At 47.2% G+C, this 22,883-nt stretch overlaps 1 protein-coding gene and 3 long non-coding RNA genes across 6 annotated transcripts; 2 read left to right on the top strand and 2 right to left on the bottom strand.

The window, feature by feature from the left end:
• Positions 1-1,215: 1,215 nt before the first annotated feature.
• LOC140421679 (uncharacterized) lies at positions 1,216-6,544 on the top strand. Its single transcript, XR_011946992.1, has 2 exons — positions 1,216-1,649; positions 4,597-6,544. It is a non-coding gene; the product is annotated as an uncharacterized lncRNA (long non-coding RNA).
• Positions 3,696-21,416, bottom strand: LOC140421664 (uncharacterized). The gene is made up of 3 exons (XR_011946972.1): positions 21,338-21,416; positions 4,567-4,743; positions 3,696-3,867 (listed from the first exon to the last, which is right to left on the bottom strand). It is a non-coding gene; the product is annotated as an uncharacterized lncRNA (long non-coding RNA).
• Positions 7,048-12,106, top strand: LOC140421661 (ER membrane protein complex subunit 4-like). 3 transcript variants are annotated; one of them, XM_072506477.1, is made up of 5 exons: positions 7,048-7,224; positions 7,829-7,920; positions 8,139-8,292; positions 9,648-9,808; positions 10,280-12,106. In XM_072506477.1, the coding sequence occupies exons 1-5, from the start codon at positions 7,125-7,127 to the stop codon at positions 10,313-10,315; spliced, it is 543 nt and encodes a 180-aa protein (XP_072362578.1). In that variant the 5' UTR covers positions 7,048-7,124; the 3' UTR covers positions 10,316-12,106. The 3 variants fall into 3 exon arrangements, with proteins under 3 accessions (XP_072362578.1, XP_072362575.1, XP_072362577.1); XM_072506474.1 differs by having other exon boundaries at positions 7,073-7,204; positions 7,810-7,920; XM_072506476.1 differs by lacking the exon at positions 7,829-7,920 and having other exon boundaries at positions 7,107-7,204.
• On the bottom strand, positions 16,869-21,317 carry LOC140421677 (uncharacterized). The gene is made up of 2 exons (XR_011946990.1): positions 21,156-21,317; positions 16,869-18,036 (listed from the first exon to the last, which is right to left on the bottom strand). It is a non-coding gene; the product is annotated as an uncharacterized lncRNA (long non-coding RNA).
• Positions 21,417-22,883: the final 1,467 nt, after the last annotated feature.

Below are 22,883 nucleotides of genomic sequence, written 5' to 3'. Positions count from 1 at the left end.
CCAGCCTCCACCGCCCTCTGTGGCAATGAATTCCACAGACCCACCACTCTGGCTGAAGAAATTTCTCCTCATCTCTGTTCTAAAGTGACTCCCTTTTATTCTAAGGCTGTGCCCCCGGGTCCTAGTCTCCCCTGCTAATGGAAACAACTTGCCTATGTCCACCTTATCTAAGCCATTCATTATCTTGTAAGTTTCTATTACATCTCCCCTGAACCTCCTAAACTCCAATGAATATAATCCCAGGATCCTCAGACGTTCATCGTATGTTAGGCCTACCATTCCTGGGATCATCCGTGTGAATCTTCGCTGGTCCCGCTCCAGTGCCAGTATGTCCTTCCTGAGGTGTGAGGCCCAAAATTGCTCACAGTATTCTAAATGGGCCCTAACTAATGCTTTATAAAGCTTCAGAAGTACATCCCTGCTTTTATATTCCAAGCCTCTTGAGATAAATGACAACATTGCATTTGCTTTCTTAATTACGGACTCAACCTGCAAGTTTACCTTTAGAGAAAATCCTTAAAGGATTCACAGAATGGAGGGGAAGGGCATATATCCCTTAAAGGGTCCTTAAAGGACATTTGTTTCCTTCTTTCCGTGTTTGTTGAAGAAACAGAGATTCATGTCCTCTCGTTTTGTACCTATTGTGGACGATGTTTCACTTTACAGCTCTGGGTAAATAACGTAAAATTTTGATGCCTAATTTCGAATTCCTACACTGCAGAAGGTGTCCATTGAGTCGGCACCAGTCCTCTGAAAGAGCACCCTACCTAGGCCCACCTCCCCATCCCCGCTTAACCTGTACATCCTTGGATTGTGAGAGGAAACGAAAGCACCCAGAGGAAACCCATGCAGACCCGGGGAGAAAGTGCAAACTCCACAAGTCACCAAAGTCCTGGAATCAAACCCAGGTCGCAGGCACTGCGCGGCAGCAGTGCTACCATGCTCACCACTGTCCACCATACTACCTGGGTTCGCAATATTGCTGATTTCCGCTGCAATCGTCAAATCATAGCGAAATAATTAACAATCCCCTGCTTGGTTGGTAGCTACCATGGCGGAGACATTACCCGACACCCCCGCGGTGGTGAATGTCCTCTGTCCAGAGCACAGGAGAGCAGTGCGCAGGCGCAGGGCCGCCCTGTATTGGAGCATGCGCAGTGATAGCGATGGGAAGCCTATTGTTTATCGGGTCTCCAAACCGGTGAGGATGCGGAAACGCGGAGGGGGCGATGGAGCCGGCGGGTGGATGGGGAGGGTTTCTAAACACCTGGTGAAGGCATCAAGCCCCGAATCCGAAGCTGCGGGTCCCACATTTGCAGCTCCGGCTCTTTTCCCCGGAGACAGACCCAGGCTTACGGCCGCCATCTTGTTTCAGGGGAGAGAGTGCGCATGCGCACCTGTTTTGTCGAATTCGAAACATGGTGGGCGGGGCTTCAGCGCCTCTGTTCCCAACCAGGTCCTAGTGTCCGGGTAGTGCATTAGACGACAGGTGCTGCTTGCAGCCCAGAGAATTCCACGGGCCATGTATACATTCAGTGTGGGAGGTTGCAGTCCCGATAGTTAGTTACCTGCAAAAGCTACTTCTCAAGCTTTTGTTACACTTCAGCCCCGTGCTCCTAATCTTTGGCTGCCCCGTGTGGAGAGACTGGGTAAGTCAGAGGATCTTCTCCTGGACTTGCTCTTGGGCCTGGTTAAAACAGCAATTTATAGAATTTGGATGATCAGGTCCCATTTGGTGGTGGGGATTACACTGGTTAAATATAAGAAATAGGAGCAGGAGGCAGCCACTACGACACTACCACTATACCAGTACCACATAGTGGAATTGTCACTGGACTACTAAACCAGAAATCCAGGGTAATGCTTCGGGTAAAACCCAGGTTCGAATCCTGCTACTGCAGATGTTGAAATTTGAATCCAATCAGCATCTGGAATTAACAGTCTAATGATGACCATGAAACCATTGTCAACTGTCATTAAAAACGCAACTGATGGGGGGGGGCTGATTTATTTTCCTTTATGTAAGGGGCGCATGCCCCATTTTGGTTTGAGTTGGGGGTTTACCGTTTAGAGGGTTAAAACATTTTGTTTTGTTTGCATGTTGCCCTGTTTTCTTTGTATTATTTTCCTTTTTGCAGTGTTCTGTAAAATTATTGAAAAACCTTGAACAAATACATTTTTAAAAACTGAACTAATTCACTAATGTCCTTGAGAGAAGGAAATCTGCCGTCCTTACTCAGTCTGGCCGACATGTGACTCCAGACCCACAGCAATATAGTAGACTCTTAACTGTCTCGTCCAGGGCAATTAGGGATGGGCAATAAATATGAACGAATAAAAAAAAAATCAGTCCATTGAGCCTGCTCCACCTTTGGATAATGTCACTTTACTGCCGCCCCATAAGAGACTTTTGCCCTCTCTTCCAATTGCCTGCCTGTGTCTGGGTAGCTCTGGGGAGGGAGCATGCGGTGTCCACCAGAACAGTTGACACCTTCCACAATCGGTGGATTCCTCAGAGTACAGAGTGTCTCATAGACATTGGTAATAACATTCTGGTTTAGTCAGGAAGATTCGCTTGCTCTTGTTGGGACTTTGTTTCTGATTTTGGTTTATTTTACTATGATTGAGCAATACGTTTGGGAAAACAAGAAAAGAATGAATGTTGCATAGAAACTAGAATTGTTTGTTGTAAATTTCTCTCCTGCACTGACAGCAATGACTTTTGTAAACTCTGATTATAGGATATTAGGAGATGATTTGTGGATGGGGAACTCAAACCAAGCATCACATTAAGATCTGATCATCACTTGATTTCACTCGGAGCTGAATATCATCAAGCTTTGAATGTCAAAAGAGAAATATTTATCTGTTTTGTCTGCAGGAAATGATTTCAAACATCAGTGTGACTGTAAAAGCACTGAGACATATACACACCCAAGTGAGAGTGTTCCGGTAGACCGTTAACCAGTTACACAGCCTGAACAAACATCACACCATTCACAGCGGGGAGAAACTGTACATATATTCTGTGTGTGGGACGAGGCTTCAACTGATCATCCAACCTGGAGAGACATAAATTCATTCGCAATACAAAGAAACCGTGGAAATGTGGGGACTGTGGGAAGGGATCCCTTTGCCTCAATTCCTCCCTCCTGCCTGTTCACCAGAACCCTTGATTCTCTGAGAGACCAAAATTCAGTCTATTTCTGTCTTAAATATGTTCGACAATGGAAACAGAACATTTAAATTTATATGACTAAAGGAGGCCTGTTGGCCCATCATATCTGTATCAGACCACCCCCACTTTCTAGCTCTTGATCTGTAACCTTGTAGGTTACAACATGTCAAATTCCTCGCTTTAATGATTTATTTTACGTTCACTCTCTACTGCGTTACCGCTAAATAATCACAAGAAAGTGAATTGTGAATCACAATGGTGGGTTTTTTACCCAGCATTCCCCACAGTGGTGAATGTCCCCTATCTACACCACAGGAGACCAGTGTACAGGTGCCGTGTCGCCCAGTATTTGGAGCATGCGCTGTGTCAGTCTTGACCATGGATAGGTGTTTATTTGTCACATCTACAGCTGGTCGAAGGAGTGATGGAGCTGGCGGCTGGATGGGGAGGATTTGAAAACACAGAGAGAGAGAGAGATAGAGAGAAAAAAAAAGCCCGGGAGGCTTGGAGAAACCACCTTAATAATTGCTCATTTAATCTCCACACAGTCACTTCTGGAACAAGGTTAACGTTGGTTATTCCATCTGGTCCATCAGGGTGATCCAGATTCATAGAGAATTAGTTTGGTTCAATAGATCATTGGTTTGCTTCAAAATCATAAGTGTGGCAGGTTCAGAATTGTGATGATGCTACAAATATAATAAGTAATTAGGATTCATCACATAGTTGTAGACAGCCATTAAATAAAAGTATAAAATAATGAAAGTATTGCACATTATGATCATTTCATCAGACAAATAATTACAATAGGTTACAAAAAGCAGGAGTCCTTAACCAACAGAATAGAAATGAAAGATTCTCTGCAATCTGCGTTTTGTATTAAATCCACAGATCATATGTTGTCAGCATGAGTTCATTAAATTCTCAATCATTTACATACTGTCTGTGAGCTTTATAAAGTAGGTCATTGCACTGCCTTGTAGTCTATTTGTTCTATATCTTATTTGTGGAATAGAGTCCTTTCTCCTGAATTCCAATCCACATTTATATTTATGTGGCTGTGACAAGAGATCATAGATTTAAGTGTTTTCCAGTGAAGTCTAATAGAAAGTTTTCCAACTTGCTGGGAACACATATTCAGATGATTGATTGTGAAACGTTTCAACAGGATTCATGAATGAAGTGAATTATCAAACATGATTCTATCTCTATTTGTACAAATTTGTTAAAGGGATGCAGGAAAATATATCCAACACTTTATCTGTATTTCAGCCCAGTGGGGAGGGAGAGTGTGTGGGATGGGGATCTGCAGCTGTAGTGGAATAAGAGGGAAAAAATGGTCCCTAGAAACGAGAATTATCTGTTCTGCATTTCTGTCCTCTACTTACAGTGATGACTTTGGTAATCTCCTTTTACAGAGCATGAGAAGGTGAGGATTTGCAGACGAGGATTTGCAGATGAGAAAAGCAAACATCATGTCAAGATCTGGCAGAGTCATTCGATTCATCAGGACTTGAATATCATTGGCCTTTGAATGTCGAAGGAGAAATGTTTGTCTGTTCTGCCTGTGGGAAAAGATTTCAAACATCAGTGTGACTGGAAAAACACCGAGACATACACACAGCCGAGTGAGAGTGTTCCAGTGAACTGACTGTGGAAACATCAGTGTGACTGGAAAAGCCCCGAGACCCACACAACACACATCCGAGTGAGAGAGTACCAGTGAACTGACTGTGGAAAGAGCTTTAACCAAATACACAGCCTGAAGAAACATCACACCATTTACAGTGAGGAGAAACCGTTCACATGTTCTGTGTCCGATCAAGATTGCAACTGATCATCCAACCTGGAGAGACACAAGGACACTGGCACCATGGAGAAACCTTGGAAATGTGGGGACTGTGGGAAGGGATTCAGTTACCCATCCCAGCTGGAGAGCCATCGGCGCAGTCACACTGGGGAGAGACCGTTCAGGTGCTCCATGTGTGGGAAGGAATTCGCAAAGTCATCCAGCCTGGGGTCACACCAGAGAGTTCACAGTGACGAGAGACCTTTTAAATGCTTTTACTGTGGGGATTGCTTTAAAACCTCTCCAGATCTAATTAAACACCAGCTTGTTCACACTGACAAGAGACCATTCAGTTGCTCTCATTGTGAGAAGAAATTTAGACAATCATCTCACCTTATTCAACACCAGCGAATTCATACTGGGGAAAGGATATTCACCTGCTCCGTGTGTGGGAAACAATTCACTCAATCATCCAATCTCCAGACACACCAACGCACTCACAGTGGGGAGAAACCATTCACCTGCCCCGAGTGTGGGAAGGGATTCAATCGATCATCCAACCTGCTGAGACACCAGCGGGTTCATGTGTGACTCCAGGGATTGGATGTTATTGTTAATCACGTCCTTTGTTTATTTCTGCTCAAGTTAATAACCCCTATAACTAGGCTGGAGTTTGATGTTCTCCACAGGACAGGTGATGTGCTAGGATTGCAGTATGTGGGCGTTTTTGGAGAACGTTACAATCCTGGGCAATCATATCTGAGGAGTGTCTGCAACTTGCAGAACCTGGGCTCAGGGGTATTGAGCTGGAGTCTGAGCTGCTGACATTGTGGGGCATCAAGGAGAGGGAAAGTCACCTGGACACTTCCCCAAGGCTCAGTAGAAATTTGCAGAGGGTGGGGGACTCAATTTTCTGCATCAATCGACAGTTTGAAATGTGTGGGGGTAAGTGAGGAACGATCAGTGAGCTGCAGCTGTCTGACAGCGCAGTGTATTACTGCAGGCTGAGAGACTCAGTGACAGGAACCAGAGGGAACCTCATACAAAAACACTGTTGCAGTGGGACATGAGCTCTGAAGAGAGAAGTCAGATTTCATGCACTGCCCTTATATTTTTCTGCTCTATTTGATATACCACTGATAGAGGATAACAAGAACAAATCTTACCCTTTTTATGTCCCCACTGGAAGGTTAATCAGAACCCACCCTGTCACCAAGCTGAATCTAATTCATGACAGTGAATGAAATATGGGCAGCACGGTTGCACAGTGGTTAGCACTGTTGCTTCACAGCACCAGGGCCCCGGGTTCGATTCCAGGCTTGGTCACTGTCTGTGCGGAATCTGCACGTTCTCCCCGTGGGTTTCTTCCGGGTGCTCCGGTTTCCTCCCACAAGTTCCGAAAGACATGCTTACTAGGTGATTTAGACATTCGGAATTCTGCCTCAGTGCACCTGAACAGGCACCAGGGTGTGGTGACTAGGGACTTTTCACAGTAAATTCATCGCAGTGTTAATATAAGCCTACTTGTAACATTAATAAAGATTATTATTAAACAGGACATCTTCGTCTACATTCAACATCTGTTCTTTGAGATGATTTATTTCAAATCAATTAAAGATCAAACTGTCTCTCGGATCAATGAGATCGCTGTCATTATTTCATTCCAATTAATTGGTTACATCAGTGATATTGTGATTCTAATCAACCTTTACAGCAACATTGCTGTTGACCAATGTGTGCAAATTGTCCTCCCATCAGTTCCAGCACCTGCAGGAAGTCACAATATTTCATTGCAACTTGGCTGCAAGGGTTAGCCCTGAGCCTGGTGGTCGCTTCACTCATGATACCCAGTTACATGTGAGGTAGAAATGGGCCGGGAATAGAAGTAAAATATTGCGGATGCTAGAAATGTGAAATAAAAAAATGCTGGATAAACTCAGCAAGTCTCGCATCACTTGTGAAGAAACCGTTGACATTTGGTTGCTCGACGTGCCCCTAACAAAGATGGGGGAGACGTGAGCGATGTCTGCATTTCGCCGAGGACGTCCGGACAGCAGCGCATGCGCATTGCAGCGGGTGTGGTTTGTTGACGGAAGCGCGCGGATTATTCCCCGGATCAGATTTGAGGAGGGACGGTTAACGGTCGCCGGCGTTGCCATGGCTGCGGGGGCGGCGCTCGCCAACCGCGCGCGCTGGCAGAAGTGGACCCTCGAGCTCAACCCGAGCGGCAGCCGCAGGTGCAGAGGCCGCGCTGGAGCCTGGGGCTCGAGTAGGAGGCGCAGGCCGGGCCAGCCTGCTCTCTCGCATGGAGGGCACCGCACACTGACCCGGGGATGTGGGCATCAACCTAAAACTTTCCGCCCCTTGGCAGAAAGCAGCTTCTCAAATCTCCCAGAAACCACTCCGACTCCACTTGGCTTCTTTTCCCGGGGTCACGACCCTGCGACGCCATCTTTGTTTCAGCCCCCCACCTGAGTGTTGGCTGGAGGGACGATTGCTCGTTTCTGGGGCCGGGTGCTGCAGTGGGTCTCTCTCGACATTCAACATCGTTCACTGTCAAGCAAAAATTCATTGCCTCCGGTGACTCGGTGCAATCGCCTTTTAACGGAGGACTGGACAAGGGGATTGGCACCCTGATTGTCAGTTGACTCCAATGCACTTTGTGGCTGTCCAATCCCATGGCAGTTTGGTGCATGCAGTGTGCCCTAGGCTTGCTCATGGTTTAGTTCATGCTGGCAGTATTGCCACCACAGTGGGATCCCTGATGGAGAGACTCCCTCTTTTAAGAGGGTCCTGAAGAGCTTGCTGAGGTGACCCAATTTGTGTTCTCTGTTTCTCACAGGAGCCGTGATCTCACAGGAGCCAGGGCGACTTCATGAGCCCAGTCGCATATTCCGACAAACAGCTTCCAGACATCCGCGTCCAAGAAACAGACCGGATCCTGGTTGAGAAAGTAAGTTGGATTTGAATGTGTCCTCGTTGTCCAGCTGGCCAGGCTTGGTTTGTCAACAGTGGTAAACTGGGTTGGTGAACCGCTGCACCCCATGTACTAAAGGAACCTTTTGTGGTGTTAACCGTCATCCTTATTTCCAGCCCTGGGTGTAAGATCAGTACGTGACCTTCCCCAACCTGGCTCCCTTTACTGATGCCCTGCTCACTTTCTGTTTTCAGCTCTGCTGGGACATCGCCTTTGGCCCATTGAAGCAGCTGCCCATGAATCTGTTCATTATGTACACGGCCGGCAACAACATCTCCATCTTCCCTATCATGATGGTTTGCATGATGGCCTGGAGACCTATACACGCACTGATGTCCATGTCGCCAAGTGAGTATTGTATTGATTCTGCAGCTGAGAAACAGCTTTTAAATGGCATCATTTGAATGGGACTTAGAACAGAGTGCTGAGAGCTGGGTGAATAAGGGAGTTCAGGAAGGACAGGGAAGAGGAGCTCTTTTACTCTCCAGCTTTCTCAGCCTTGAAGAAGTGGTCTTACTCTGCTACAGGAGAAGAAGTTAGTTTGTTGATGAGTAACTGCCAAGTGACATGGGGTTATTCTATTTCTATGGCTCAAAATACTATAGCAACTGGTTCTAACGTTGATAAAATATATAAAAACAAAAGTAAAACATATTAGGGGTGGCAAAGTAGGTTTCTACCTTCATTGTACAGATATCCCCCTGGGGGAGATGGGTTAATTGAAGACACCAGTCAGTGTACAGATATCTCCCTGAGATTTCTCTTGGTGTCCAACAATCCATTGATCTCAGCCTGGAATATAATCAGTGATTGAACATCCACAACTCTCTGGGTTAGAGACAACTCATGGGGTGAGGAAATTCCTCTTCAGCTCAGTCCGAACTAGCTGCCCCCCTGAGGCTATGTCTCTGTGTTCCGGATTCTGCAGCCAGAGGAAACCGTGTCTCCGCATCTCCCTGTCAAACCCTCTTTACAATTATATCTGTTTCAATCAGATCAACTCTCAGTCTCGTAAACCCAAGAGAGTAAAGGCCCATTCTTCCCAATCTCTCCTCGTTGGACAATCCTGTCATCCCAGGAACCAATCTGGTGAGTCTTTGTTACCCTCTCTCCTTGGCAATTCTGTAGATAAGGAGACCCAAACTGCATAAGTTATTCCTCCTGTGTTTGACCAAAACTCTGTACAATTGCAGAAAGATTTCCTCACTCATAGATATACACGCACTGATGTATCATAGAAACCAGTGAATCATAGAAACCCTACAGTGCAGAAAGAGGCAATTTGGCCCATCGAGTCTGCACCAACCATTTGAAAGGCCACTATACAGAGACCCAATTCCCTCCCTGTCCCTGTACCCCCACCTTACCTTTGGACACTTAAGGGGCAATTTATCATGGCCAATCCACCTAACCTGTACATCTTTGGACTGTGGGAGGAAACCAGAGAACCCGGAGGAAACTCAGGCTGACACAGGGTGAATGTGCAGGCTCAGCACGGACAGTCACCCAAAGCTGTAATCAAACCCCGGTCCCTGGCGCCATCCCTCGGTGAAGGCTAACGGAACATCTGCCTTCCTAATTTCTTGCTGTATCTCCATGCTGTCTGTTTGTGATTTGAGTACAAGGATCCCCCAATTCTCTATGAACATTTCACAGTCTCTCCCCTGTTCCTGATCTTTCTGTTTTTTTATTCTCACTCCCAGTCTTTAAGGTCCTGGGGAATTCGACTCAGCACTGGCTGCAGCGTCTGCTCTACTTCATCGGCAACCTGCTGGGGTTGGCCCTAGCCGTCTACAAGTGCCAGGCGATGGGGCTGCTGCCCACACACTCCTCCGACTGGCTGGCATTCCTCCAGCCGCCCCAGGTAAGATCTGAACTCGGAACGTGAGGGGGAGCCAAGAAAATAGGAAGAGGAGGAGACCGGTCAGTGCTCTGGAGCCTGAGCAATGGGCCCAACATTCCCTGCAGTTTAGATGCTCCGATTGAAAGGTGTGAAATTCTGAGGAGACTCCATAAGGTTGATGCGGAGAGGCTAATTCCCAGAGAGTCAGGGACACGGGGCCAGTCTCGATAAGGGGCGGCCATTTTGGACTGAGATGAGGGAGAATTTCTTCACCCAGAGGGTTTGTGAATCTTTGGCATTCTCTATCCCAGGGAATGCTGGATGTTCTGTCATTGAGTGCGTTCAAGGCTGAGGTGGAGATATCCTTGGGAATTGAGGGGTGGGGAAGAGTGGAGTTGAGGTCGATGATCAGCCGTGATCTTGCTGAATAGTGGAGCAGGCTCGCCAGGAACTATTCCCACTCCTATTCCTGACGTTCCCCTCTTTTCACAGAGAGTGGAGTACACGGGCGGGGGGCTGGTCCTGTGATGGTCCCACTCTCCTCCCATCGCTCGGAGAGACAACGCCCGAGGGTGATAACACTGGACTGAATCTGCTTCCGCCTGGTTAACGTCGGACCAGGCAGGCTCCAGGTAACCTGCTCTCCCATCGCATGCCCCCCCCCACCCAACACACACACAAAGAGACAGACAGCTGGCCCGTGTACACATGACCACAGGAATGGCCGGAGATGTTGGCAGCAACGACTGTGCATTTTGTCACTGGGTATTCATTCATTGATTCTTCAACTCCCTTTGCTGAGCCACGAATGAAGGATGTGTTGGGGCTGACGATGGGACGGGAGGCGCCTGAATCAGTCATTCCCGGATGATCCCGGTGGGTCTTGCTCTCCATCTGTCCCTGTCCACCCCCTCAAGCGAATGTAAAATATAAACAGCAACAGCAGGATGGGGAGGGAAGTTCTCTCCAGTGTCCCTCAAACCCCCACTGAAATTAGGTTCCTGACCCTGTGTTGCATAACACTTTGTGGGATCTTACTGTGCATGTGGCAGTCGCCGTCTCCTCCCACAGAACGGCAGGGGCTGCACTGCAGGAGTGACCCGTCAAAAGGAAGAGATCGTCTTCCTCCTGTGCCTTTTCAGACTGGCCCAGACCTTTCAATCAACACGGCAGCTTTTTGTATTTGAAACACGTTCACTGTTTTCACGTGGGAAACTCGGCAGGGACTGCACAGCAAGATCCCACAAACACTCCGATTACCACCAGATACCACGTCAGGCTGTGTGAAGGATAATACTGCCGCTCGGACACCAGGCTGGGAAAGGAGTGGTCTGGGTAGGTGCTGCCTTCCTTCTCTCCATCAAATTGGCCTCAGGATCTTGTACATCCTGAGGGGGCACAATGTGACAGGGACCCTGGTTTTATGTTCCACAGTACTGACAAGAGGCACGTTATTGAATATTTAGTGCTTGTGTATCTGTGAGCGGGCACACATACGTGCGTGTCTATGTGCCTGTGGGTGGGTGTGTGTGTGCGCGGTGCGTGCGAGTGCACCTATGCATGTTGCGTGTGTGTGTGAGGGCGGCTAAGCGCGTGTGCGAGGATGCCTACGTATGAGTACATGTGTGCCAATGGATGTGTGTCTGGTCTTTCAACTGCCCTTCCCAGGTTCCAGAAAAGATTTGCTCCAAAGTCAGTCTGGGCATTGTACCTGAATGTGTTCCACTCTGATACTCTGCACTGTCACTGAGCTTCCCTGTTAACCTCCTCTGGTGCGTGAAGTGACTGCCGCATCTCCAGGAGTTTCTGTCAATCTGGACATTATACCTGAATGTGTTCCACTCTGATATTCTGCACTGTCTCTGAGCACTCCCTGTTAACTTCCTCTGGTGTGTGAAGTGGCTGCAGCATCTCCAGGGGTTTCTGTCAATCTGGACATTATACCTGAATGTGTTCCACTCTGGTACTCTGCACTGTCACTGAGCTTCCCCATTAACCTCCTCTGGTGTGTGAAGTGACTGCAGCATCTCCAGGAGTTTATGACAGGTCTCGACAATCTGCTTTCACTTCATTTAATGTTTGTGTTTGAATTGTTCCTCTACTGTTGCTGGGGTCCTAATGGTCAGGGCGCACCCCTGACCCCTCCCAACTCTGAGACTGTGCCCGATACAGGAGTGGACTGAGGAGGCTGGATGCGAATCGATAACCTTGAGGTGAGTGGAGAAATATTCAGTCAGTGCGAGTTTGGCTGTGCTGTAAAGAAGCTGCAATGTCTTTTCAATGATCCTGTAACTGTGGAAATAAAGAATCTTGGCAAAACTGGGCCTCTGTGAAATGACAGCAAAGGAAAACGAGTCTCAGATTTCATAGACTCCACCAGCTCAAAGCTCTCCTGCTCCTTAATAGGTTTCATTTTTAACTCTGCAACAGCCTCGCCTCCTCTGTCCCAGACTTCATGCTGCTGTCTCAGTAAATGGAATGACTGAGTGATCCACACTCAGCTGGTGAACGCTCTCTGTCTCTCTCTCTCTTTCCCTGTTGTGCTGGTACCCATGAATTTCAGGCTGATCACTGAATTCCTATCTACAGTCAACAAGAACTTGATATTTATTGCACCTTCAATACAGTAAAAATCATTTACCATTGGAGCTGCTTTCACCAGATATTCTTGTGTTCCAGATCACCAGAATTCACTGAGTAAAATCATCTCTACTCATGTCCACCCTGGCTGTTATGACAAATATTTTAAAGCTGTCTTCTGTTGTTACCAACCACCCTGCCAATGGAAACAACTTCTCTCTATGTGGATGAAAACGCCTCAAATATTTCAGTCTCTCTTTCCTTCACCTTCTCTGATACTGGGAGAACAATCCCGGCTTTGCAGGTCTCTTCACAGAACAGAAACCTCTCATCACTGATACTATTCTAGCAAGGCTTCCCTGTACCCTCTCCAATTCCTTGCTATCTTTCCTAAGCTGTGGATTAGCCAATGATTTAGAAAGATTCAGTATAACGTGTTTTTCCACTCTCTTCCTCCAATAAACCGAAGACCCAATTAGGATGTTTTGACCAAGTTGATCGACCAGAAGGCCTTTAACAAGGTGCCGCATATGAGACGATTAAATAAGTTGTTAAAAATCAATTTAGAGTACCCAATTATTTTTATTTTCCAATTGAGGGGCAATTTAGTGTGGCCAATCCACCTAACCTGCACATATTTGGGTTGTGGGGGTGAAACCTACGCAGACATGGGGAAATTGTGCAAACTCCACACGGACTGTGACCCAGGGCCTGGATTCAAATCCAGGTCCTCCACGCCACAGTCCCAGTGCTATCCACTGCGCCACATGCCGTCCTACTTTTAAATAAGTTAAGGGTAAGATCCTGGCGTGGACAGAGGATTGGCTGACTGGCAGAAGGCAGAGAGTGGGGATAAAGGGTCAGTATGGCAGCCAGTGACTCGTGGTGTCCCTCAGGGGTCGGTGCTGGGACCACAACTTTTCAGAATATACATGAATGATCTGAAGGCACTTTTGCTAAGTTTGCAGATGATACAAAGATCTGCAGAGGGACAGGTAGTATTGAGGAAGCAGGTGGGCTGCAGAAGGACTTGGACAGGCTAGGAGAGTGGGCAAAGAAGTGGCAGATGGAATACAACGTGGAAAAATGTGAGGTTATGCACATTGGAAGGAGGAATGGAATCATAGACTATTTACTAAATGGAGCAGTGCTTAGGAAATCAGAAGCATAAAGGGTCTTGGGAGTCTTTGTTCAAGATTTTCTTAAGGTGAATGTGCAGGTTCAGTCGGCAGTTAGGAAGGCAAATGCAATGTTAGCATTCATGTCGAGAGGGTGAGAATACAAGAGCAGGGATATACTTCTGAGACTATATAAGGCTCTGATCAGACCCCATTTGGAGTATTGTGAGCAGTTTTGGGCCCCGTATCCAAGGAAGGATGAACTGGGCTTGGAAAGGGTCCAGAGGAGGTTCACGAGTGATTCCTGGAATGAACAGCTTGTCGTATGAGGAGCGATTGAGGACTCTGGGTCTGTACTCATTGGAGTTTAGAAGGATGAGGGGGTATCTTATTGAAACTTACGGGATACTGTGAGGCCTGGATAGAGTGGATGTTTCCACTTGTAGGAAAACTAGAACCAGAGAACACAATCTCAGACGAAAGGGACTATCCTTTAACACAGGAGATGAGGAATTTCTTCAGCCAGAGGGTGGTGAATCTCTGGAACTCTTTGCTGCAGAAGGTTGTGGAGGCCAAATCACTGAGTGTCTTTGAGACAGAGATAGATAGGTTTTTAATCAATTAGGGGATCAGGGGTTATGGCGAGATTGCAGGAGAATGGGGATATCAAAATATTAGCCATGATTGAATGGCAGAGCAGACTCGATGGGCCGAGTGGCCTAATTCTGCTCTCGTGTCTTATGGTCTTATGGACCTGTCCTGTTGCATTGAAATATTTGTTTATATTCACTCCCGGGTCACTCTACCTGCATTCTGTTTAAAATTGTACTGTTTAGTTTACTTTGCCTCTCTTCATTCTTCCTTCCAAATACATCCTTTTTTGAAAAATGTTTTGAAATATTAAAAAAAAAAAAAATTTAGAGTACCCAATTCATTTTTTCCAATTAAGGGAAATTTAGCGTGGCCAATCCACCTACCCTGCATATCTTTGGGTTGTGGGGGCGAAACCCACACAAACACGGGGAGAATGTGCAAACTCCACACTGACAGTGACCCTGAGCCGGGACTGAACCTGGGACCTCGGTGCCGTGAGGCAGCAGAACTAACCACTGCACCACCATGCTGACTCATTCCAAATACATCCTTGATTTGAATCACTTTGGGATGTTGTGAGCTTGTAAAAGATGCAAAATGAACACCAGTATTTTCTATCACATTTACAGCTGACTTAAGTTGGAGATTTTGCTCTGGAACGTTTAAATGAGAGACAGTCAAAATTTAACTATTTTACTGCAGAATGAGTTGGTTATAAATACAAGGTTCTTTAGTGCAGCCTTGGCAAACTGAGTGTAACCCCGAGAGTCTGGTGAGTGGGGGAATTCGGTGAAGGAGGTGTTTGCTCCCTTTTTTTTTACCTTTTTCGCCCTGTACAAATTGGTTCTTACTGGGAAATCATTTGCAATTTGTTGAGTATTTGGTAAGTTGTTCAGGTCTACTCTATTCCTAAGGTTCAGCAGGGAGTCAGTGAATTCAGAGGAATGAACCCAGACAGCAGTTCTTAAAGGTTCACTGCAGCCCTAGCAGCTCCATTCTCACCTCAGTAGAGTTCAGCAACTGCAGACACTATTTACACCGGAGTTCTCCTGGTGCAGCGGGAGCAACATTTTGCTTGAACACCACCAAAACAACCTGATTAATCAGATCACTCGTCAGATGCTGGTTGTGGAGTCTTCCAGCCAGCACAGGGCGAGTAAGTGAGCAGGACCTGACGTGAGAGAGCACACGGGCAGTAGAGATGTAGACGCTGACACGTTCTGGTCGGGGGAAGTGTGGACTGAATGTGAGGTTGACCGGGAATTTTAATAGGGGAATGGATGTGGGTTTCAGCAGCAGCCGAGCTGGGGTGGGTACAGGCGACATTATGGATTTTGAAATATCTGGTATGAGTGATGGTGTGAATATGTGGTCAGAATCTCATCTAGCGTGGTGGCACAGTGGTTAGCACTGCTGCCTCATAGCACCAGAACCTGGGTTCAATTCCAGCCTTGGGTGACTGTCTGTGTGGAGTTTACACATCCTTTCCGTGTCTGCATGGGCTTCCTCCTGGTGCTCTGGTTTCCTCCCACAGTCCACAAACGTGCAGGTTAGGTGGATTGGCCATGCTAAATTACCCCTTAGGTCAAAAGATGTGCAGGTTAGATGGTTTCGCGGATAGGGCGGGGCAGTGGGCATAGGTAGGGTGCCCTTTTCAAGGGTCAGTGTAGACTTGAAGGGCCAAATGGCCTCCTTCTGCACTGCAGAGATTCAATGATTGTGCAGAGTGTGGTTCAGCCTCAAGACAGTTCCCAGGGAGAGGGATGGACTTGGGAGTTAGAGTACGGAATTTCTTTTTTAAAAAAAAAATAAATTTAGAGGACCCAATTCATTTTTTCCAATTAAGGGGCAATTTAGCGTGGCCAATACATCTACTATGCACATCTTTGGGTTGTGGGTGTGAAACCCACGCAGACATGGGGAGAATGTGCAAACTCCACACGGACAGTGACCCAGAGCCGGGATCGAACCTGGGACCTCGGCGTTGTGAGGCAGCAATGCCAACCACTTTGCCACCGTGCTGCCCTGAGAACGGAATTTCTACTGGTGACCGAACACAATGGCCTTTGGTCTTCCCAATTATTAATTGGAGGAAATTTCTGCTCATCCAGTACTGGATGTGGGAGAAGCAGTTTGATAATTTAGTAACAGTGGAGCAATGGAGAGGGATGGGGGTGAGGTAGAGCTGGGTGTTGTCAGTGTACTAACACGGTGCTTTGAGATAATGTCACCTTGTGGCAGCGTGTAGATGAGAAATAGGAGGGGCCGAGGACCGATGCTTGGGGGACACAGAGCACAAGGACTTGGAGAGGAAAGTGATACGAGATGGACGGTACTTTGCAACGACAGTAGGAAAAGTTTTTCTTTTTTAAGAGGATAGGTGATGATGGTGGATTTAAAGGTGAGAGTGACAGAGAGAGAGAAATGTTAACAATATCAGCTAACACGGAGAAGCTAACATGGTCAGGCTGTTTAGTGCGAATGGAGTCTAAGGAGCAGAAGGCAGATCTCTGACAAGATGAGCTCTGAGGAAGATTGAAGGTAGGAGTGAAAGTGGAGAAAGATGCAGGTTCAGGGCTCAGACTTAGAGAAATGGTTTGGTCTGGTGGGTTAGTGGGAGGGAGGGAAGCAGCAGAGGCAGCTGATCTGATTGTCTCAATCTCAGTGACAAAGAAGCTCCATCAGCTCCTCACACTTGTTATTGGAGGGGAGGTGAGGATGGAGGAGACTGGGGAACCCTTCAAAGGGAATTAATCTGTTAGAGATATTTTAAAAATTACCACCCTGTGTTTAACATAAAAGGAGGTTTATTTGACTTTTATGTGAAATGTTAACCATTATAACTGGAGTTTATTAACACCAGCAGAAACAGATCCAATGAATATGGTTCACTCCCGGATACAATTAACAGAACAATTTAATCACAGTCACTTGTGAAGTTGCTGGTGTAGCAGCAGGTTGGCTGACTGTGTGAATCCCTTCCCACACCCAGGGCAGGTGAACGGTCTTTCCCCAGTGTGAATGCGCCGATGTGTTACCAGATGCGATGATTGAGTGAATCCTTTGCCACACTCTGAGCAGGTGAATGGCCTCTCTCCACTGTGGATGCGCTGATGTTCCAGCAGGGTGGATAACCGAGTAAATCCCTTCCCACACTCAGAGCAGTTGAAGGGTCTCTCTCCAGTGTGAACTCGCTGATGTACAATCAGATCAGATGATCGCCTGAACCCAGTCCCACAGTGAGAGCATCTGAACTGCCTCTCCCCAGTGTGAACACGTTGATGAAACATCAGTTCCCAGGAACTTGTATAGCCTTTCTCACAGTCCTGACATTTAAAAGGTCTCTCCCGGTGTGAATTCGCTGGTGTGTCCGCAGGTGGGATGAGTGAGCAAATCCTTTCCCACACGTGAAGCAGATGAATGGCCTCTCCCCAGTGTGAATTCGCTGGTGGACAGTGAGGACAGATAATGTCTTGAAACCAGTCTCGCAGTGAGAGCATTTGAACGGTCTCTCGTCACTGTGAACACGTTGATGACCAGTCAGTTCCCGGGAACTTTTATGACACTTCCCACAGACTGGACATTTAAAAGGTCTCTCGTCTGTGTGAACTTGTCGGTGTTGCAGCAGAGAGGATGAACAAGTGAATCCCTTCCCACACTCAGAGCAGGTGAACGGTCTCTCCCCACTGTGACTGCGCTGATGATTCCCCAACTCAGATGGGTAATTAAAGCCCTTCCCACAGTCTCCGCATTTCCAAGGCTTCTCACTGTGGTGACGATAGTTATGTTTTGTCAGACCAGATGAGGGACTAAAGTCTTGTCCATACACAGAACATGTGTCCGGTTTCTTTTCACTGTGAACGGCGCATTTTCCTTCCATGTTTCAAATATGGTAGTATACAGGTTACAATAAACTGGTTTCAGTTTCCCGACTGCAAATCCTCCCCTTCTAATATCCTGTGAAATTGATTTAAAACAGAAAAGATGGAGTGAGAGAGAAGCAATAAAAACACAACGGTAGGTTGTGAAATTGAGCTGAATGAATCTGGACATTTGTGGGGCTGGCACTTGGAAAAAGTGACCATGAATGAACTGGTTCATATAGAACATAGAACAATACAGCGCAGTACAGTCCCTTCGGCCCACGATGTTGCACCGAAACAAAAGCCATCTAACCTACACTATACCATTATCATCCATATGTTTATCCAATAAACTTTTAAATGCCCTCAATGTTGGCGAGTTCACTACTGTAGCAGGTAGGGCATTCCACGGCCTCACTACTCTTTGCGTAAAGAACCTACCTCTGACCTCTGTCCTATATCTATTACCCCTCAGTTTAAAGTTATGTCCCCTCGTGCCAGCCATTTCCATCCGCGGGAGAAGGCTCTCACTGTCCACCCTATCCAACCCCCTAATCATTTTGTATGCCTCTATTAAGTCTCCTCTTAACCTTCTTCTCTCCAACGAAAACAACCTCAAGTCCATCAGCCTTTCCTCATAAGATTTTCCCTCCATACCAGGCAACATCCTGGTAAATCTCCTCTGCACCCGCTCCAAAGCCTCCACGTCCTTCCTATAATGCGGTGACCAGAACTGTACGCAATACTCCAAATGCGGCCGTACCAGAGTTCTGTACAGCTGCAACATGACCTCCTGACTCCGGAACTCAATCCCTCTACCAATAAAGGCCAACACTCCATAGGCCTTCTTCACCACCCTATCAACCTGGGTGGCAACTTTCAGGGATCTATGTACATGGACACCTAGATCCCTCTGCTCATCCACATTTTCAAGAACTTTTCCATTAGCCAAATATTCCACATTCCTGTTATTCCTTCCAAAGTGAATCACCTCACACTTCTCTACATTAAACTCCATTTGCCACCTCTCAGCCCAGCTCTGCAGCTTATCTATATCCCTCTGTAACCTGCTACTTCCTTCCACACTATCGACAACACCACCGACTTTAGTATCGTCTGCAAATTTACTCACCCACCCTTCTGCGCCTTCCTCTAGGTCATTGATAAAAATGACAAACAGCAACGGCCCCAGAACAGATCCTTGTGGTACTCCACTTGTGACTGAACTCCATTCTGAACATTTCCCATCAACCACCACCCTCTGTCTTCTTTCAGCTAGCCAATTTCTGATCCACATCTCTAAATCACCCTCAATCCCCAGCCTCCATATTTCCTGCAATAGCCTACCGTGGGGAACCTTATCAAACGCTTTGCTGAAATCCATATACACCACATCAACTGCTCTACCCTCGTCTACCTGTTCAGTCACCTTCTCAAAGAACTCGATAAGGTTTGTGAGACATGACCTACCCTTCACAAAGCCATGCTGACTATCCCTGATCATATTATTCCTATCTAGATGATTATAAATCTTGTCTCTTATAATCCCCTCCAAGACTTTACCCACTACAGACGTGAGGCTCACCGGTCTATAGTTGCCGGGGTTGTCTCTGCTCCCCTTTTTGAACAAAGGGACCACATTTGCTATCCTCCAGTCCTCTGGCATTATTCCTGTAGCCAATGATGACATAAAAATCAAAGCCAATGGTCCAGCAATCTCTTCCCTGGCCTCCCAGAGAATCCTAGGATAAATCCCATCAGGTCCCGGGGACTTATCTATTTTCAGCCAGAGGCCCGTACCCCATGGCTTACCCCTGGTAAGTCGTCCCTCAAGGAAGGGAACCTGCCACTTGGTCTGGACCTACACAATTATCTGGTCTCGCTGGGAGAAGAGAGCAAAAGAGGAGAGGGGAGGAGCAGGAAAGGAAAGGCAAGGAATGAAGTAGAGATATTTTATATATCTACAACTCAACAAGACGTTTGATAGAACTTCCCAAAACTCCCATCTTCCTCCACCTAGAAGGACCAGGGTAGCAGGTGGTTGTGAACACCATCACCACCAAGTTCTCCTCCAACGTACACACCATCCTGACTTGTTCAACATCCAATACTGGATGAACAGAAATTTCCTCCATTTTCATATTGTCTACAGTTCCCGCCAGCCACTATCTTCACCCCTTCTCCTCTGAACTGCCAGAGTCCGAACCAGACTAAATATTTCACCTTAAACTTGAGCTTTCATCCAGATATCAACATCATCACCATTATTGACTATTTCCACCTCAATAACATCACCCAACTAAGGATGGCAGATTTACACAGTGAATGTCAATGATTTGGAACTCAATCATTATGCTAAAAGGGCGATTACATTCAGGTGCTGAGTAATCAAATAATGTGGCCAGATTTTGATGTGAAACTTGGTTCAAGTTTCGTGTCTGCAAATCCTCTTCTAATACGCTCTAAATGGAGGTTTACAAAAACCATCACTGTCAGTCCAGAAACTAAATGCAAAAGAGACAAACATTTCTCTTGGTTTGAGTTTGCTGTATCTAAATCCTCCCCTTCTAACCCCCAGTAAAGGGGTTTCTAAAATCTATCACAGCAGTCCAGTAGAGAAATTCACAACGCCCCCACCTCCGGCGTCCTGAACAAAGATGATGTGGAGATGCTTGGATTGGGGTGAGTCAGGGGTGAGCCCTTGTCTTACACAAGGTCAAAGTCCAACAGGTCTGATTCAAATCACTAGCTTTCGGAGCACGGTTCCTTTCTCAGGTGAATGAAGAGGTAGGTTCCAGAATTATATCATAGAATTTACAGTGCAGGAGGAGGCCATTCGGCCCTTCGAGTCTGCACCGGCTCTTGGAAAGAGCACCCTACCCAAACACACACCTCCACTCTATCTCCGTAAGCCAGTAACCCCACCCAACACTAAGGGGAATTTTGGACACTAAGGGCAATTTATCAGGGCCAATCCACCTAACCTGCACAACTTGGGACTGTGGGAGGAAACCGGAGCACCCGGAGGAAACCCACGCAGAAACGGGATGTGCAGACTCCGCAGACAGTGACCCAAGCCGGAATCGAACCTGGGACCCTGGAGCTGTGAAGCAATTGTGCTATCCACTATGCTACCGTGCTGCCATATATATATACCTCTTCATTCACCTGAGGAAGGAGCAGCGCTCCGAAAGTAAGTGATTTGAAACAAACCTGTTGGACTTTAACCTGGTGTTGTCAGACTTCTTACTGAGCTCACCCCAATCCAACGCCGGTATCTCCACATCATCAGCAGCTGGTAAGGATGTGGAAACGTACAGGGAGCCATGCAGTCGGCGGATAGACGGGTAACATTTATAAATGTCTGGTGAAGGCTTCAAACCTCGAATACGAACCTGCAGATCCCGCGTTTGCTGCTCCGAGTCTTTCTCCAGGGACCAAGCCCTGGTTAACATCCGCCATCTTGGTTCAGCGTGGAGCAGAGCGCATGCGCTGGCGTCTTGGTGACGCTACAGCGTGGGCGGAACCTCAAGGTTTCTGTTCCCAGCCGGGTCCTAGTGCCGGGTCAAACTCATCGTTCGCAACTGGTTTTTAAACCTCGCTCTTTTTTTAAAAAGTATTTTTATTAATGTTTTGAAGAATTTTTCATAATACAACAATGGAAACAATAATAACTAAACAAACTAGAGTGAATATTAACATAGTGTAAAAGGAGAATATAGAGTAACAATTAAATAGACATTACCCCACGCGACCCAGTCTTCCCACACCATCCCAATGAAGCACTCACCCCTCCCCCAACCCCCCCCCCCCCCTCCGGATTGCTGCTACTGCTGACATTTTAATTTTTCCCGAGGAAGTCGACGAATGGCTGCCACCTCCGAGAGAACCCTAGCGAAGACCCTCTTAAGGCAAACTTTATTTTCTCGAGGCTGAGAAACCCAGACGTCATTAACCCAAGTCTCTACACTCGGGGGCTTCGAGTCCCTCCACATTAATAAAATCCATCTCTGGGCTACTAGGGAGGCAAAGGCCAAGATGTTGGCCTCTTTCGCCTCCTGAACTCCCGGGTCATCTGCCACTCCAAAGATCGCTATCTCTGGACTCGGCACCACCCGTGTGTTAAGCACCTTGGACATTGCCCTCGCGAACCCTTGCCAGAACTCTCTAAGCTCCGGGCATGCCCAAAACATGTGGACATAGTTTGCAGGGTTGCCTTGCACCACATACAACTGTCTTCTACCCCAAAAACCTTGCTCATTCTCACTGCTGTCATGTGTGCCCAGTGGACCACCTTAAATTGAATTAGACAGAGCCTGGCACATGATGAGGAGGAATTAACCCTGCCCAGGACCTCTGCCCACAGACCCGCTTCCAACCCCTCACCCAGCTCCTCCCACTTGCCCTTGAGCTCCTCCACCGGGGTTTCCTCCGCCTCCTGTAGTTCCTGGTAGATATCCGACACCTTCCCCTTCCCCACCCAGGTGCCGGAAACTACCCTGTCCTGTATCCTCAGTGGCGGCAGCATCGGAAAGGCCACTACCTATTTTTTCAGGAAGGCTCATAGTTGCAGATATTTAAAGGCGTTTCCTGGCGGCAGATTAAATTTGTCCTCTAGCGCCTTCAAACTGGGAAAGCTTCCGTCTATGAATAGATCTCCCATCCTTCTGATGCCTGCCCTCTGCCAGCTCTGGAACCCACCATCCATCCTACCCGGGACAAACCTGTGGTTGTTGAATATCGGGATCCAAACCGACACTCCTTCCACCTTCCTCCTCCATTGTCCCCAAATCCGCAGTGTCGCCACCACCACCGGACTTGTGGAGTAACGGGTCTTTGAGAACGGCGAAGGAGCTGGTATCAAAGCTCCCAGACTAGTACCTTTACATGCTGCCGCCTCCAGCTGCTCCCACACCAACACCCCCCCCCCCCCCCTCATCG

The sequence above is a fragment of the Scyliorhinus torazame genome, chromosome 5 (assembly GCF_047496885.1).
Source record: "Scyliorhinus torazame isolate Kashiwa2021f chromosome 5, sScyTor2.1, whole genome shotgun sequence".
Taxonomy (NCBI): domain Eukaryota; kingdom Metazoa; phylum Chordata; class Chondrichthyes; order Carcharhiniformes; family Scyliorhinidae; genus Scyliorhinus; species Scyliorhinus torazame.
The sequence above is the reverse complement of the archived record's forward strand: the minus strand, read 5'-3'. Positions and strand labels throughout refer to the sequence as shown.